Source organism: Arachis stenosperma, chromosome 7 (genome assembly GCF_014773155.1).
Source record: "Arachis stenosperma cultivar V10309 chromosome 7, arast.V10309.gnm1.PFL2, whole genome shotgun sequence".
In the NCBI taxonomy this organism is placed as follows: Eukaryota; Viridiplantae; Streptophyta; class Magnoliopsida; order Fabales; family Fabaceae; genus Arachis; species Arachis stenosperma.
In genome coordinates, this window is record NC_080383.1 from 80714300 (window position 1) to 80729185 (window position 14886).

Here is a 14886-nt window from a genome sequence, read left to right on the forward strand (position 1 = left end):
TTAGATAAATAAACATATTAAAACTTTGGATCTTTTAAATTTTAAATTTTTACTTTAAAAAATAAAGTGTAATTTTTTACTTTTAAATAATTTTTTTTCATATTTTCTCTTGATCTTACCTATAAAATAAGAGGCCTGCTACATTTACAAATTTTTTTGACTTCTAAGTCTTACAAGTTGCTACACATACGAGCCTTTTAATGCGTTATTCAACCGTTTTCTGTTTTAAAAGCGCTACACTCACCATGTATTATGAACGACTCTTCCTCTTCCTCTTCTCGATTTTCATGGTTTCTGAAATCAAGCTTTGAAATCGTTTTGAAAATAATGGAACTTCAGAAATACACCAAAACGATCACAGAAATACACTAAAAGGATTACAGAAATACACCCAAATAGTTACAGAAATTCACCCAAACGATTATAGAAATACACCTAAAAGATTACAGAAATACACCCAAAGGATTACAAAACTGCACCCAAAGAATTTAAGAAATACACCCAAAATTCGTTGAGATATACCTTATGCATAATTTAGAACTCTTTCTCTTTCTCCTCTTAATCTTCTGCTGCTTCTTCTTCTTCAAAAACGATTTCAGAGCTTGATGTCAAAAAACAATGGAGATCGAAAATAACGAAGAAAGGAAACAGAGAGAAAAGTACGTAAATGAAGAAGAAGAGAAAGATGAGGAAGAAGAACGTGCAGCAAGAAGAAGAAGGAGAAAGAGAAGGCAAGAAACGAAAAAAAAGGAGAAGAAGAAGAGTAAGAGGAAGAAGAACGTGCAAGAAGAAGAAGAAGAAGGAGAAAGAGAAGGCAAGAAACGAAAGAAAAGAAGAAGAAGAAGACGAAGAGGAAGAAGAACGGTTCAAAGCGCGTTTTGAGCGTTTGTTTTAATTGGACTTGTAAGGCTTACAAGCCTTAATCACTTGTATGCGAAGAATTTCTAATAAAATAAATAGTAAGGACTTACATTTTATTCTCTAAAATAAAACTTAAAATTTAGAGGATCCAAATCTTATATAATTTATAATTATTCAGTTATTATAATCAAATTTAAAAAATTATCAAAAAATAACTAATATATTAATATTGAATCATAATATTTTTGTTTTTTGACATATATGTTGAAATTGTTCGAGTACATTATTCACTTCCACCTCACAATAATGTTATTTATCTTTTTTTGTATATATCAACTGTATCAGAGAATTATGTGAGATCAGGATTAAGTGTTAGATTAAATTGGTTTATTTAATAAAAAAAATTTTTAATAAAATACTTTTATTTAATTTAAAATTTAATTGGATATGTCTTTTAAAAAAAATATTTTTACTAAGATAAACAAATTATTTTTTTTAAAATTAGCAATACCATACTTTAAAAAAAAATTATTTTTAATACTTAATTTTTTTTGAAAAGTCAATTTAAATATAAAATAATTTTTATTGATTAAAAAAATGATCTTTTTTAAAAGGATAAAAAAAATAAATATTTTTTTTCAAAATCAATCCAAACTGATCCTGGTGTGATTGCTAGAAGAGAGATTAACTTAAGATAGTTAATTCAAGTGTAGCTCATTTAACCATTTATATCTAGCTACTTTAAATCAATTTGGATTAGTTTCGTAGTTAGTTCATTAGGCTATTTAATCAAGTGTTTGAGTTCGAATCTCAGTTTGTGCATAATAATCTATGGGTCAATGATAAACTCTTTAATAGAGCTCTGCGATGGATTAGTTCTTGGTACGTGAAGGTGCGGTTTCACCTCTATTTCCTATTTCTTACTTTTTGGTTCTCTCTGTCGCACGAGCTGAACACCACTACTCACCACAAACTCTGCAACCAGAACAGTTTTTCTTCATGATGTGCTCATCGTGTCATTACCAGAAACTTCATTTTCAGTGGCTAACAGGAATGAATGGAATGGCAATGCACAAACCACCATCATTATCCATAGGATCCAACATGAATATTTGGCCATTCGAATATTTTTCTCAAGTATTAGTCGTTCGAGTCAATACAAATGGCGCCTACTACGTTTATATTGGCATGTTGAGTAGTTTAGGTGATACATTCTCATGAAAATTAGTGATCGTTAAATTGTTTACTTCTGAATGATCCCACTAGATTAAAACTCGTACTTTCTTATTAGTAAGAATATAAACGTTCCCGAAATTTATACAATTATTATTTCGTTTCCTACTACTGATAACATATGATTAATCATAAATCTGTACATAGTAAATATAAAACTGATGTGTTAACAGTAACTTCCTATAAGAACTATTCCTTGTTTGGCAATTGCAAGAGTTTAATGTGAAGCTGACAAATATAACAGACTTAAAGTCACTTAACAGTCCTAATTCCCAAAGAGTAGAGTCCTATACAAAGGCACCCGAAATCTGAATTGGGTTATGCAAGAATTCAGTTCAATAAAACATGTTGGTTCAAGTGCTTACCCATATTCCTAAACCTATATTTGTTGGCAAAGTTGCAATTTTATTTTAGCACAAGGGGTTGCAAGCGCTATAAGTACCATGTGATGGGATGTTAAGTCATCTAATCCTAAGAGTAATGCGAGTTAAATAAAACCAACAAAACAAAGGGAATTCTTTGGTTGAAAATGCTGAAAAAGAAAATGGTACTATTTTGAGAGTTCTATACAACAATTGATCATATATCAGGAAGAGAATTCCAAAATGTACAAGTTTGTTAACCGGTTCCACTTTCAATCATCCAAACCTAACCCAAAATGTGTGCCAAAATTTTGACTGTGGAATCAAAGATAAGGGCATCCATATACCACAATTACATAGAGAAGAAACATTTGAGCTGCAAGAGAGGGAACATGCTCTCTTAAGAACTTACACCTTGCGAGCAATTAAGGCGAACCTGACCCTGAAGTCCAGTTAGAACATCAAGATTAGACATTTTCAACATAACCCTGGCGAAATCCATGCGAAAGGTTGATCCGTCATCCGAAGCATAAGCAGAGACCAATCTTGCAGTCTTCACATGAGACATCAGCTGCTGATCGGCATAGAGCAGCCCCCTTCCCTTCAACAAACTTTGAAAATAGTGAGTGTCGAATGCTCCTCCAGATGACATCGAAGATGACAATGCCTGCATGTATGACATCCCTGCTTCTGAATGACTATTTTCCTTCTGCGATACTTCGAATGCAGAAACCTCATTGGTGCTGCTGGTATTGTTGTTTTCTGGGCAGTTTAGCCTCATCTGACCAAGGAAATCGACAGGTATAGTGGGGTCTGGTTGGCCGGTGCCTTGGAAGTTGTAGAGTCTTTGCTGAATGAATTCGCAGCCGATTTTTCCTATGTTGTGCCCCCCTTAAGATGGCAAAATTGGACCCCATTAGTTAGTCAGATTCTGTTCATGGATGGCGTTGAAAACTAACAGAAGAAGGAAGGAGAGAGGGCAGGCTGAAAAAAAATTACCAAGAAGGCTGACTGTTTCTCTTTCATTAAATCCTCGGAGACTGAACAGCCGCAGCGTGCGATTAACGTTATCGTCAGGTCTGGGAATCTGATCATTTGCTTCATCATAAAATGATTGATTGCTATCCCTCCGTCCTGTTAGAACTGGATAGAATGGCCCACCAGCCTGCCATGGACAATTTATAAAAATCATATATCAGGATATCAACATAAGAATCAAGGAATAAAATATTGCACTGCCTAACTTATGAAGGATATTCATAGAAAGACAATTTGCACCATTAAGTGTCTCTACATCAAATAGTCGCAGATTAAACAAACACAAAGGTAACCAAAAGGTGAAACAAATGCTGTCAAAGGAGTTTAGGATAGACTACTATGAAGATACATAATTTCTCATAGTCAAAGCCAAGCATACAAAAAATTAATAAGCAATTGCTGAAAGAGGATCATCAGAAAAATTAAATTTAGGTGAACTATTGAAGAAGTGATAATCTGGGTGAGCAAATATTTCCATAACATCGTTACTGTTTTAGTAAATTGCTTCTATAACTTCCAGAACAGAGAAACTGGATCAAATGCATTAAACCTTTAACAGTCAAACTCTCTAACTGTTCCCATTAGTACAATAAGAACAGGAAACCCTAAAAGAAATCAAAATATTTGAAAGTAAAGGGATATCTAGTAGTGCTTGAAATTGCTTAGACAGGAGAAGGGAACAAACCAAAAGAACAAAATCTCTAGCCGCGACAGCAAGTATATCAGCACAAGACACAACTCCAGGACAAGCTTGTTCCACCTCCTCCTTGATCAAGTCGATTTTGTCGAAACCTCTCAAGGTTTGATTCGGAATAGCCTGCTTCTCAATGGAATGGTTTTTGTTGCCATTGCTATCATCCAACAGCACTGAAGCATCGCAACCCTGATTTAGTAACAGCGCAATAGCAGTCAGAGAGCAAATCAAAACCACAATGAAAACAACAAGAATTTAGAATACATAATAGAAAATAAGCAGAGAACCAAGACCAACAAGAAAGAGGAAAATTACAAATAGTCCAAAACTGAGCCACTAAATTTACACTCTAAAACATTGTGATAACAAGCTAAATCTAAGTAAGTAGAGGCAAATAGAACCAACAAATGAAAACCTCTAACAAATGAGAGGGAAAATTTTGAAATCTCGGTCCCGAAAATCCCAAATAAAAAGCACAATTAGGGTAACCCGAAGCAAACAAAAGCCCACTTGAATTTATCTTATAAAAAAGGACAAAACTCCCAACTCTGCAGAACCAATCAGGGTAAAATCAGCAACAATTAAATTCAGATAATAAAGATACAATACTAACAGTCTTGGAAGAACAAAAAAGAACCACCAAAATTTCTACATAATAATCAAAAGGAAAAGCGCAAGAACCTGAATGAAGCAATCATGGAAGAATAGGCGGAGGATGGCGGGGGCGGAATCCCTGTGGTCGAAGAAGATGCGAGTGACGGCGGAGCGGATAGTGTCCTCGGCCTGAGGACACGTATCCCTGTAGAAATCGTAGTCCAAGTTGGAGCCATCTCTGATCCTCTCGTTGAAGAACAAATTGGAAGAAGAAGAAATTAAAGAAGGTGGAAGGTGAAGGGTTTGTGTCTGGGTCTGTTTCTGAGAATGAGGTTTGGGATGGGTTTGCGTTTGGGTTTGGGTTTGGGATTCGCCGCGTGGATTCGTGAGGGAGAGAAGCACCGGTACCAACAGCGCCACCATTATCCACACGTTCAACCAGCTCACCATATTTGATTCTTCTTCTTCTTCTTTGCTCGAAGATCCTTGTTTCTGAGAGAGAGAGAGAGAGAGAGAGAGAGAGAGAGAGAGAGAGAGTGTGCTAAGTGGACTGAAGAAGAAGAAGTGGCGGGAAGAAACGGTTGGGGGCACTGAGTTTGGTTCCTTTTTTTCGTAACTGTCTTGGACCACGAAGTGAAAGTGAGAGTGAAAGTGAGAGAGAAAATAAAGCACCTCTTTTATTTTTTTCTTTCTTTTTAAGAAAATCAAGTTTTCTTCTAGTTAGTTTATTTATTCAAAATAAATGTTTGATATTAATTATAGATAATATAGATTAAATATGAGTATTTTATGTATAAATTTTCTGAATCACTTGCTACCAATACAAAAAAAATTTAAATTTTTAATGATATTAAACATATATAGTATCTTTACTTTCATCTATCTAATATGAGTAGTTATCCAAATTAATTTTTAAGTAAATAGACAAAGACTGAGAGATAAAAATTGAAATAACTCTAGTATTGTGTTTGGTGTAAAATAGGAGACAGAGAGTGAAATAAGAATGAAGTTCTAATTTATTTGCAGAGAGTAAAAATTAGAATTAATTAATTGAAATGAGGATATTTTAGGTATAAAATGTTATTAAAGTTTTAGTCTCTGTCCTAAAAATTTTCAATCCCCTGTATCCTTACATTTTGGAGGTACTGAAATACTAAAATTTTAGAGACAAAGATTGAAATTTTAGTACCTGTCTTTGATCTAACAAATATGATACTGAGTATCGGTCTTCTGGTCTCCGTCCCAATACATCAAAACAAAGGCTACCTTAGGGATTTTAAAAGTGGACATTCTAGTTCTTAAGAAAAATTAATACACAAAACTATCATTAAGGTTTTATTCTGGTAGATAAATCAGTCTCAGTATATTTTTTAGCGGAGTAATTACCCAAATCAATCTCAAAGGATTTTAAAATCAGACATTTTAGTCTCCAAAAAAATTAATACACAGATTAATTTTCAACAATTTTCTCCGTCAAACATAATAGTCCCCTATCTATTTTTCGACATAACTCACTAAATTCTTCAAGTATTTAATAGAAAAAAAATATTAGTAGATATTATAATCAAATTAACTTTTAAGGTTATGTTAAACCTCATGCCATCCGCTACATCCTTCAAGCTTTCTCATGTTACGTGCAATCATGTATACATCCATACATACCATGTAGATTGAACATCCATTTTTCATTTCTAAATACGTTGCTTGTTTTGGAGTTTCTTTCTAGTTTCTATAGATTTCTTGCTTTGGAACTTCATTTTGTTCAGTTATACACGGAATCAATCTTCCAGATTTTTGACCATTCTCTGTCACCAATAAAAAAATCAATAATTGATCCACCTCTAACTAACTATTGTCTCTGATATGCTCAGATATTCATGGATGCTCTTTGATTAACTAAATTGCTCGATGTTAGATTTGTTTCATCGATTCAACTAATTAAATTTCTATCATATTTTTTAAATCAATACTATTTATTATGTTGATTCTTTCGAAGATTACCTAAAGTCAATAGGATTTGGGCCTAGATGTAAGGTCTATACTCTTTCTTGTGGGACTCTAATGTCTTTCCCAGTATAGTAAAATCATCATATCTAAGATTTTCGTGTGAGAATGAGAGATGGTACATACAAGGAACTATGATACTTAAGTTAGCAAATATTTTAGACAAGTTTTTTATGAGTTAGAGTTGAGAAATACCTATGTGGTATGGGATATTTATACAGTTGGAGTGATGGCCTAACGATCACTCTGTAACTCTTCCACCTATAATGATGGGTGGTTATTCTCTTTTGTTTAGGAAAGTTGTTGGGATCTTATATTTAAAGTAGTGGATAAACTTGTAGGTATGTACGTTGGTGCAGTTGAGATTCTTTCGTTGCTCAAGTCGAGTCGGGCCAGAGGGTCCGTGCTCTATTAATGTCGAGTATCTTCACGAAGTGGATCCTCCAGGCTCCTTTGAGTGCATTTAGATTAGGCTTCATTCATTTTGCGCATAGTTTCAGTTATGGATCAGAGTATGAACATTGATATTCCATCATAGTTACCCTGTCTTGTAATGTCCTATGTTTTTATAATAAAAAGATGTTTTTCAAAATTTTGATTTTTTCGTGATTAGTTTCAGTTCGACGAACGAGTATCAAATCTTGAAAATAAAATAAATAATATTATTATGTTATTATTTTATTTTATCCGTTGTAATTAAAATAGAGATTTGATGATGATATTATTATTAAGTTAATATCTGCCGATATAAGTAAATATTAGTACTTTTTGGTAGACTTAGTTTCGCTAATGCTTCACCATAGATTTTATATCCTTTTTGGTGTAAACCTTTAAAGTTTATTGAGAGTGATCTATTTTTTTGAAAGTAACCCCTACTAACAGAATAGGTCGAGCTCTTAGAACTAAGAAACTTAACCCTCAATATGTAGGACCTTTCTAGATATTTAAAAGAGTCGGTTCAATAGCTTATCAAGTAGTCGTTCCCCCATTCTTTATCAAATCTCCATGATGTCTTTCATATTTCGCAACTTAAGAAATATAATCCTGAAGAGAGCCATGGTTTACAATCGGAGACCGTGCAATTACGAAATGACTTGACATATCCAGTAGTACTAGACAGAATTGTAGAGAAGAGCGACAAACAAATGCAAAGCAAAACGGTTTCTCTGGTTAAAGTGGCTTAGGGAGGAGAAATAGAACACACCAGGGAACTAGAAATCAAGATGAAGGTAGACTACCTACACATGTCTACAAGTAATGGAAATTTTGAGGAAAAATTTTTCTTTAAGGAGGGTAGAATGTAACGCTCTAAATTTTTATAATAAAACAATGCTTTTCGATATTTTGATTTTTTTTCGAGATTAGTTTGAGTTTGACAAACCGATCTCGAATCTCGAAAATAAAATAAATAATAATATAATTATTATATCAAAAGTAATATTTTCAACAAAGATATTATTGAACTCTTTGACAAGCTCAGTGTTCGACAAGTTTAGACTTTGATCATTGCCAAATGTCAAAAATGTTGCATTGTCGATCAACTTACAAGTGCAGATTGGAACCTCTTTGGAAGCGGTTAAGTACTCAGCTATGTACTCTATGAAAACTGTTACTCGACATAATTTGGGTCGAAGTCATTTTGTGAAGACATCGACAAGAAAGGTTCGATCAAAGATAGAGATGTGTCAATGTCATTTGATGTCGATGTCGACGAGAAAGATTTAATCAAAGACAGATGTGAAGCGTCAAAGAGCTTGAAGTAGATTTCGGTATCAAGGCATCAAATTGATAAGAAGCAAGAAAAACACCCATTCAGGTACACTTGAAAAGTATAGTCAAAAGTGAAAAAAATGATGCCTTAGGCTACGGCTACGCTTTTTGGGCTACGGCTACACTTTTTGGGGTGATTTCTATTCGGCCGTTGCCTATTCTCAAAGGCTACGCTTTTTTGCACCAAGGGCTACGTTTTTGGCGTTTGGGAATAGGCTACGCTTTTCAAGTGATGCTATCCAGGACCAAAGGCTACGCTTTTCAGCTTTCATTTTTTCAGAATAGGCTACGCTTTTCAACGCTACTGCATCACTTGTAAAGCATAGCCACATTGTATACCATAGCTACTTTTTATAAGCGTAGCCTTAGGTCCCTCTTTTTTTTTTGTATACTATAGCTACTGTAAATAAGTGTAGCCTTAGGTCTTATTTTTTTTAATTTATATATATATATATATATATATATATATATATATATATAAACAAAAATTTCTAATAATTTTTTTATCTAAAATCTAATATTTGAGAATATAATTATATATATAATCCTGTATTTTTAATTAAATTAGTTAATTATTATAAAATAAAAATATACATATATAATAATACCATACAATAATTTTTAAATAATAAAAATTATCCTGAAACAAAATATAATTATATAATGAACCAAAAATATTGGGATAATCATAATTTTGAGTATTCATATATCTCAAACTAGAATAAGCATACTCATATAATGTACTTAGAGTTTACTACTAATAAACTAGGAATGACCAAAATAGTATATCATATAAATGTATCTTCTAATAAAAGACATCATCATCAACCATACATCTTTCAATTTCGAACACTCTATCTTTGCCAATAAACTATCATGATAAATATCTCAATCTTCATTCACATCTCCAGAATTATCCTACATAATTATATAGAAAAATGATTATCATTTGAAAAAAATGCAACAAGAAAAAAATAATTAACATATTAATCTTCTCACTACAAGAAAATCACTCATTCAACTACAGTTGAAAAGTCAAATTGCAACTTTAAAAATAACAAAACAAGCAAAGTGAATTTACACATGAATTCTGCACTCTAACAATCAGAATTTTCGGCATCATCATCATTCAATTAGTCATAACCTCAATTCTAGCATCCTAATTCTTACCTCTTTTTGTCCATTTTCAACAAAATTCTGACAACACTTTAATCAAATTTACATGATCCACCATTGCAACAGAGACTTTGTTAATAATAACAAAGAACAACATCTAGAAGATTATAACATGTCAATAGATATTTAGATCAAGCAAATGGATCAATATTCAAATCATCTTAAACTTTAACATCATTAAAAGTTTTCAGGTATTTTGAATGCATATCACTTACTTATAAAGGCAATGACGAAGACTGGGCGAGCAGAGAGCAGAGCAGCATTGGCGGTGTTTCCAGTTCCAAATGGAGACTTAATCTGAATCATTGGCAGTTACCATTCATGGAATGCATCAGATGCAACTGGATCTTAATGCTCAATTTGTAGCAAATCAACAATTCATCATCATAATAAATAACTTCAAACAAATTCACTACCAAATCGAGAATCATAGATTGCTGTTGGAATCACAAGCCTTGGAAATGAAAGGGACATGCTACAACCCTTTATCAACAACTCCAATGAATCTTCTAGGTCCTCACTTCTTATACCAAGCTGCTATTTTCTTCTCATCCACATAGAGAAGCACCTACTTGAAAAGAAATCACATTCACTATAGAAAATTAAATAAATGCAAATCAAACCTGAAAATGACTCCAATCTCATAACTCACAGCAGCCTCCACATCATAAAGCAACAATAAAAATCATTGAGAGATTCAAAGTTACAATAAATCCTGCCACAAAGTATACTAGTAAAAAGGTTTCCTTTTAGTCACAATTTAATATACCCTTCCCAATTCCCAAAGACGCCCTTCCTATAAGAAATATACTAGCAAATTCAAAGTTAAAAAGTTACTCAATAATTCTTGAAGATAACTCTAAAATTGGAACCAAAACTCCAACTCTGTTTGGCACTAAGGAATCAACTTGCTTTACTTGTAATCAAGCATTTCTTATAGCTGTCTTGTGCAAAAAAGTTAAATTAAAATAAGGTAGGTACATAGCTTAAAGGATTCCAAACCAGCTAACATGCTCGATAAGCTTATCAGCAAAGAACATAAAATTAAATGCAAGATAGCACGATGAACCTAAACAGTATTAAGATCATTACTGGTTTATATCAATCCTCAGAGAAAGTAAGCAGCAGGCTGATCTTATGCTACCTGACCAAGACTAGCAGCAGCTATTGCCCAATCTTCGAACTCCCTAAACAGTAAGCTAATGGAAGCTCCCAATTCACTCTCAATGAAGCTTTTTGCTTTCTTTGGAGAGAAGGCAGGGACCTTGTCCTGTCAAGAACAATCTTATACTCAGAATACATTGATCTAAGAATCAACACTTACTAGTTCATTGATCTAAGCATCAGTATAAACAAACAAGACTTAAAGGACGATTAGGTGAATGAATCAAAATCAAAATCCAAAATAATTTAACAAGACAGAATTTATCATTAGCTGAATTTTTATAGCATATTTTTATTCAGTGTCACAGTAACAAGCTTTGTACAATTTAATTGGGGTGAACATGATTTTGGGGTTATAAGATAGAACATGTAATCAAATAACTAAAAATAAAAACTCACTTATTACTTAGCTAAACTAATATACCATTACTATTTGATAATAATAATAATAAGGTTACTCACGTTGACTAAAATGTTAACATAAGATACATGTGTCCACATCTTAATAACATGATACATAACAGATATTGATTTATTTAGAATCCAGCAATGATGTTTACCAGCTAACTTGTTCCATCATGGACACTATTCTTTGCTGATAAGCTTCCGGAAGTGATTCCAAACCAGCTAACATGCTCTTATGTCTTATCCATGATTCAATTCAATTTAACTCAACCTAGTGTTCTTCATTCACATTAATCATATATGATCTGTTAAACATGATTTTACATTGAAATAATATGTTGAACTGATTATGGCGAGATATATGATCTGGTATTAATCAACCCAATTAATTAGCAGATGGATCAAAATCTTATTGAGAAAAGTAATCCAAATAGAAACCGGAACCTGAAGAAGAGGTCTGGAGAGATTGCAGCAGAACTTTTCAAAGGAGAGAATTGCATCCGCACCCTTGGCGTCGAAAACGGCATTGATGAAACGCCTACAGAGACATCGAAATTAAAATGAGAATGAAATGAAAGTTGGAGAGAGAGAGAGGGGTTGGGAGTACGAACAAGAAGTAAATCGTAGAAGCCGAAAGTGAGGACAGGAGCACGGCAAGCCCTAGCAGCGGCGGCGGCTTCAATTGACCCCAGGAGCGACGACAGTGCACGGCGGAACAGTCTCCTTCTCTCTCACGTCGCGTCTTCGTCCTTTCTCTCCATTTAGTATGCGAATCATCTTTCTCTCTCTCTCCTCTGGACTCCCTCCTCCACAACGGTGATGGCGTCGGCTGCAGCGGCGTTGCGGCGGTGACCCCCTCTCACTCTCTGGTCTCTCGCTCGTGCTCTCATCTCTGTCTTCCTCCTCTCCTCCCTCTGGTTCACTCATTCTCTCAGATCTGGGGATGTGTGTGAAATGGTGCGCGGCGAAGGTGAGTTAGGGTAAGGGTGAGTTGCGAAAGTGAGGGTGCTACTGTGTTGGAACGTGAATGTGATTTAGTGATAAGGAGAAAAAAATTACTAAGTGTTGTGGGTGTATTTGGCACTAGATACATTACGCATCACTTCTAAAATGCATCCAAAATTTAACAAATAGGCTACTCTTTAAAAACATCTTCTTTGATAGAAAAAGTGAACCTATAGATATCAACCTATGGCTACGCTTTATAAGTGATTTCTATAATACCTAAGGCTACACTTTTTAAATGATGCCACAATTATGTATCATTTTCTCTTATAAAAAGGCAACACAGAGAAAAGCGTAGCCTATTCATAGAATAGGCTACGCTTTTCAAATGTAGCTTAAAAAAGTGTGGTTGAATGGGTATTTTTCTTGTAGTGATTGTTGGGCCAAAGTAATTTGACTTAGCAATAAACATACTAAAAATATCTGTTTGGACTTTGTCGAAACAGATTTTGGAGTTGATCGCAGAGCAGGCGTTGATCAGAAAAGCGGGTTGATCAAAATGTATGTCAGAGACAAGATTTCGTGATTGAAGCAATGGACGAGTGAATGATCGAGGAAGTTAAAGACAGTTTTCACATCATTTAAGTGGCAAGAACAGTTATATTTGGTTTACTTACATGTGAAGCATGTGTATAAATCTTGATTGGTTTGAAGGGGCTATAAATAGATAGAGTTTGGAAGGAATAAGGGTTGAAATTTGATAAACCACTATTTTATGGTAAATTTTGGGTTGAAAAGAAGGGAATTTATCAACTTATCTTGGATTTATTCATTGAAATAGCATAGTTTTATGAATTTATCCTAATTGTGCTAAATGATTAAAAACATGCTTTTTGGGCTCTTAAATTGCTAAATTGAATTCACTTATATTCCATTCGATTCCTTGATGTGTTTGCTGAGTGATTTCAAGGATGGCTTGAAGAAGTGAAAAAAAGCATGCAAAAAATGGAGAATTCATAAAAAATGAAGTTTTGGAAATCTGCCCAGTTGTACGTACGCATGTCTCATACGTACACCTTTTTTGGAATATTTCCAATTTGTACCTGATGAATGGAAATTGTCGTGGTAAAGAATTTCACTAATGAAATCTCGTCGTAAGCATAGTTCTAAACCAACAAATAATCTTCCTCAATCAAACATTTGGTTGTTACAAGTACAAACCCCTATAAAAATAACCGAAGTATTCAAACCTCGGGTCGTTCTCCCTAGGAATTGTAATAAAGTGTTCTTGTTATTGGCTATGAGGTATGCTTTGGGATTTTGAGATAACATACAAGAAATATAAATGGCAAAGAAAATCAAATGGCAAAAAGAGGTCTTGGCAATGTTTGGTGGTCAAGGGTCTCTATCCTTATCACTAACCACAATATGATAATTGCAAGGATTAATCCCATTAAGTCATCCTCTAACAAGTAAAGAAAAGTCAAATGAGCTATATCAATCCAAGTCCGTAAGTCCTCGCCACTCACTAATTGGATTAATGAAAGCTAGAGTCAATGGCTACCAATCATCAATCACTTGGACATTAGTGACTCAAGAATTCCTAAGTTACCTTCCCAAGCCAAGAGCACTAAAATCTACTCTAACATCCTTCCAAGCATTTTATCAAACACTTGGAAGGCATAAAAGGAAAGCATAGTAAATTGACAACAAGAATGAATTCTAACAACAATTAATTGTAAAGAATTAACAACAACAATAAAGGAAAATACAATTAACATGAATTACCTCAAATTGCATTAAAAGAAAATAAAAGGAACAAGAGTAAATCCACAACAAAGTATAGAAACAAAATAGAGGAAATTGCAACTAGAGAATAGTAGAACAAGATGTAGCAACGTAGAATTGAAAGGTAGAAGTAGATGAAAGCAAAGATTAAAACCTAGATCTAAGAAATTCTAATCTATACCTAATCCTAATTGTAGAGAGAAGAGAGAGCTTCTCTATCTAGAAACTAACTCTAACTAAAACTAACTAAAACTAATTGGTAACTAACTAGCTCATCCCTCTTCAATCCTTGGGTTAAATAGCTTCAGAAATGAGTTGGATTTGGGCCTGGGAAGCCCAGAATTCACCCCCAGCATTTTGCCTTTAAGTGAGTTACGTGCAAGCATCGACGCGTATGCGCCATGTACGCGTACGCGTCGCTTGGCATTTTGCTTCCACGCGTACGCACCATTTACGCGTACGCGTCGCCATGCAACTTCAATTCTACGCGTGCGCGTCAGCTGCGCTTGCGCATCGATGAGTTTATCCCAAATCCTTAATTTTCCAAGATTTCTCCACTTACATGCTTTTCCTCTTCATCCCTTTGATTCATTCCTAACTTTTCCATCTTGAATTCACTAACAAACATATCAAGGCATCTAGTGGAATCAAAGGTGAATTAATATTGACACATTAAAGGTCTAAAAAGCATGTTTTCAGACTTAAGCACAAATTAGGAGACAATCATGAAACCATGCTATTTCCTTGGATAAATGTGGGTAAAAGGTCATAAAAATCCTCCAAATTAAGCACAAGATAAACCCTAAAAATGGGGTTTATCAACCTCCCCACACTTAAACCATAGCATGTCCT

The 14886-nt window shown here is 34.0% G+C and overlaps 1 protein-coding gene across 1 annotated transcript; it reads right to left on the bottom strand.

Annotated features, from left to right (window-relative positions):
* Positions 1-2688: 2688 nt before the first annotated feature.
* On the bottom strand, positions 2689-5232 carry LOC130939987 (putative Peroxidase 48). Its single transcript, XM_057868047.1, has 4 exons — positions 4870-5232; positions 4180-4377; positions 3456-3621; positions 2689-3347 (listed from the first exon to the last, which is right to left on the bottom strand). Exons 1-4 carry the CDS (start codon positions 5230-5232, stop codon positions 2857-2859), a joined length of 1218 nt encoding a protein of 405 aa, XP_057724030.1. The 3' UTR covers positions 2689-2856.
* Positions 5233-14886: the final 9654 nt, after the last annotated feature.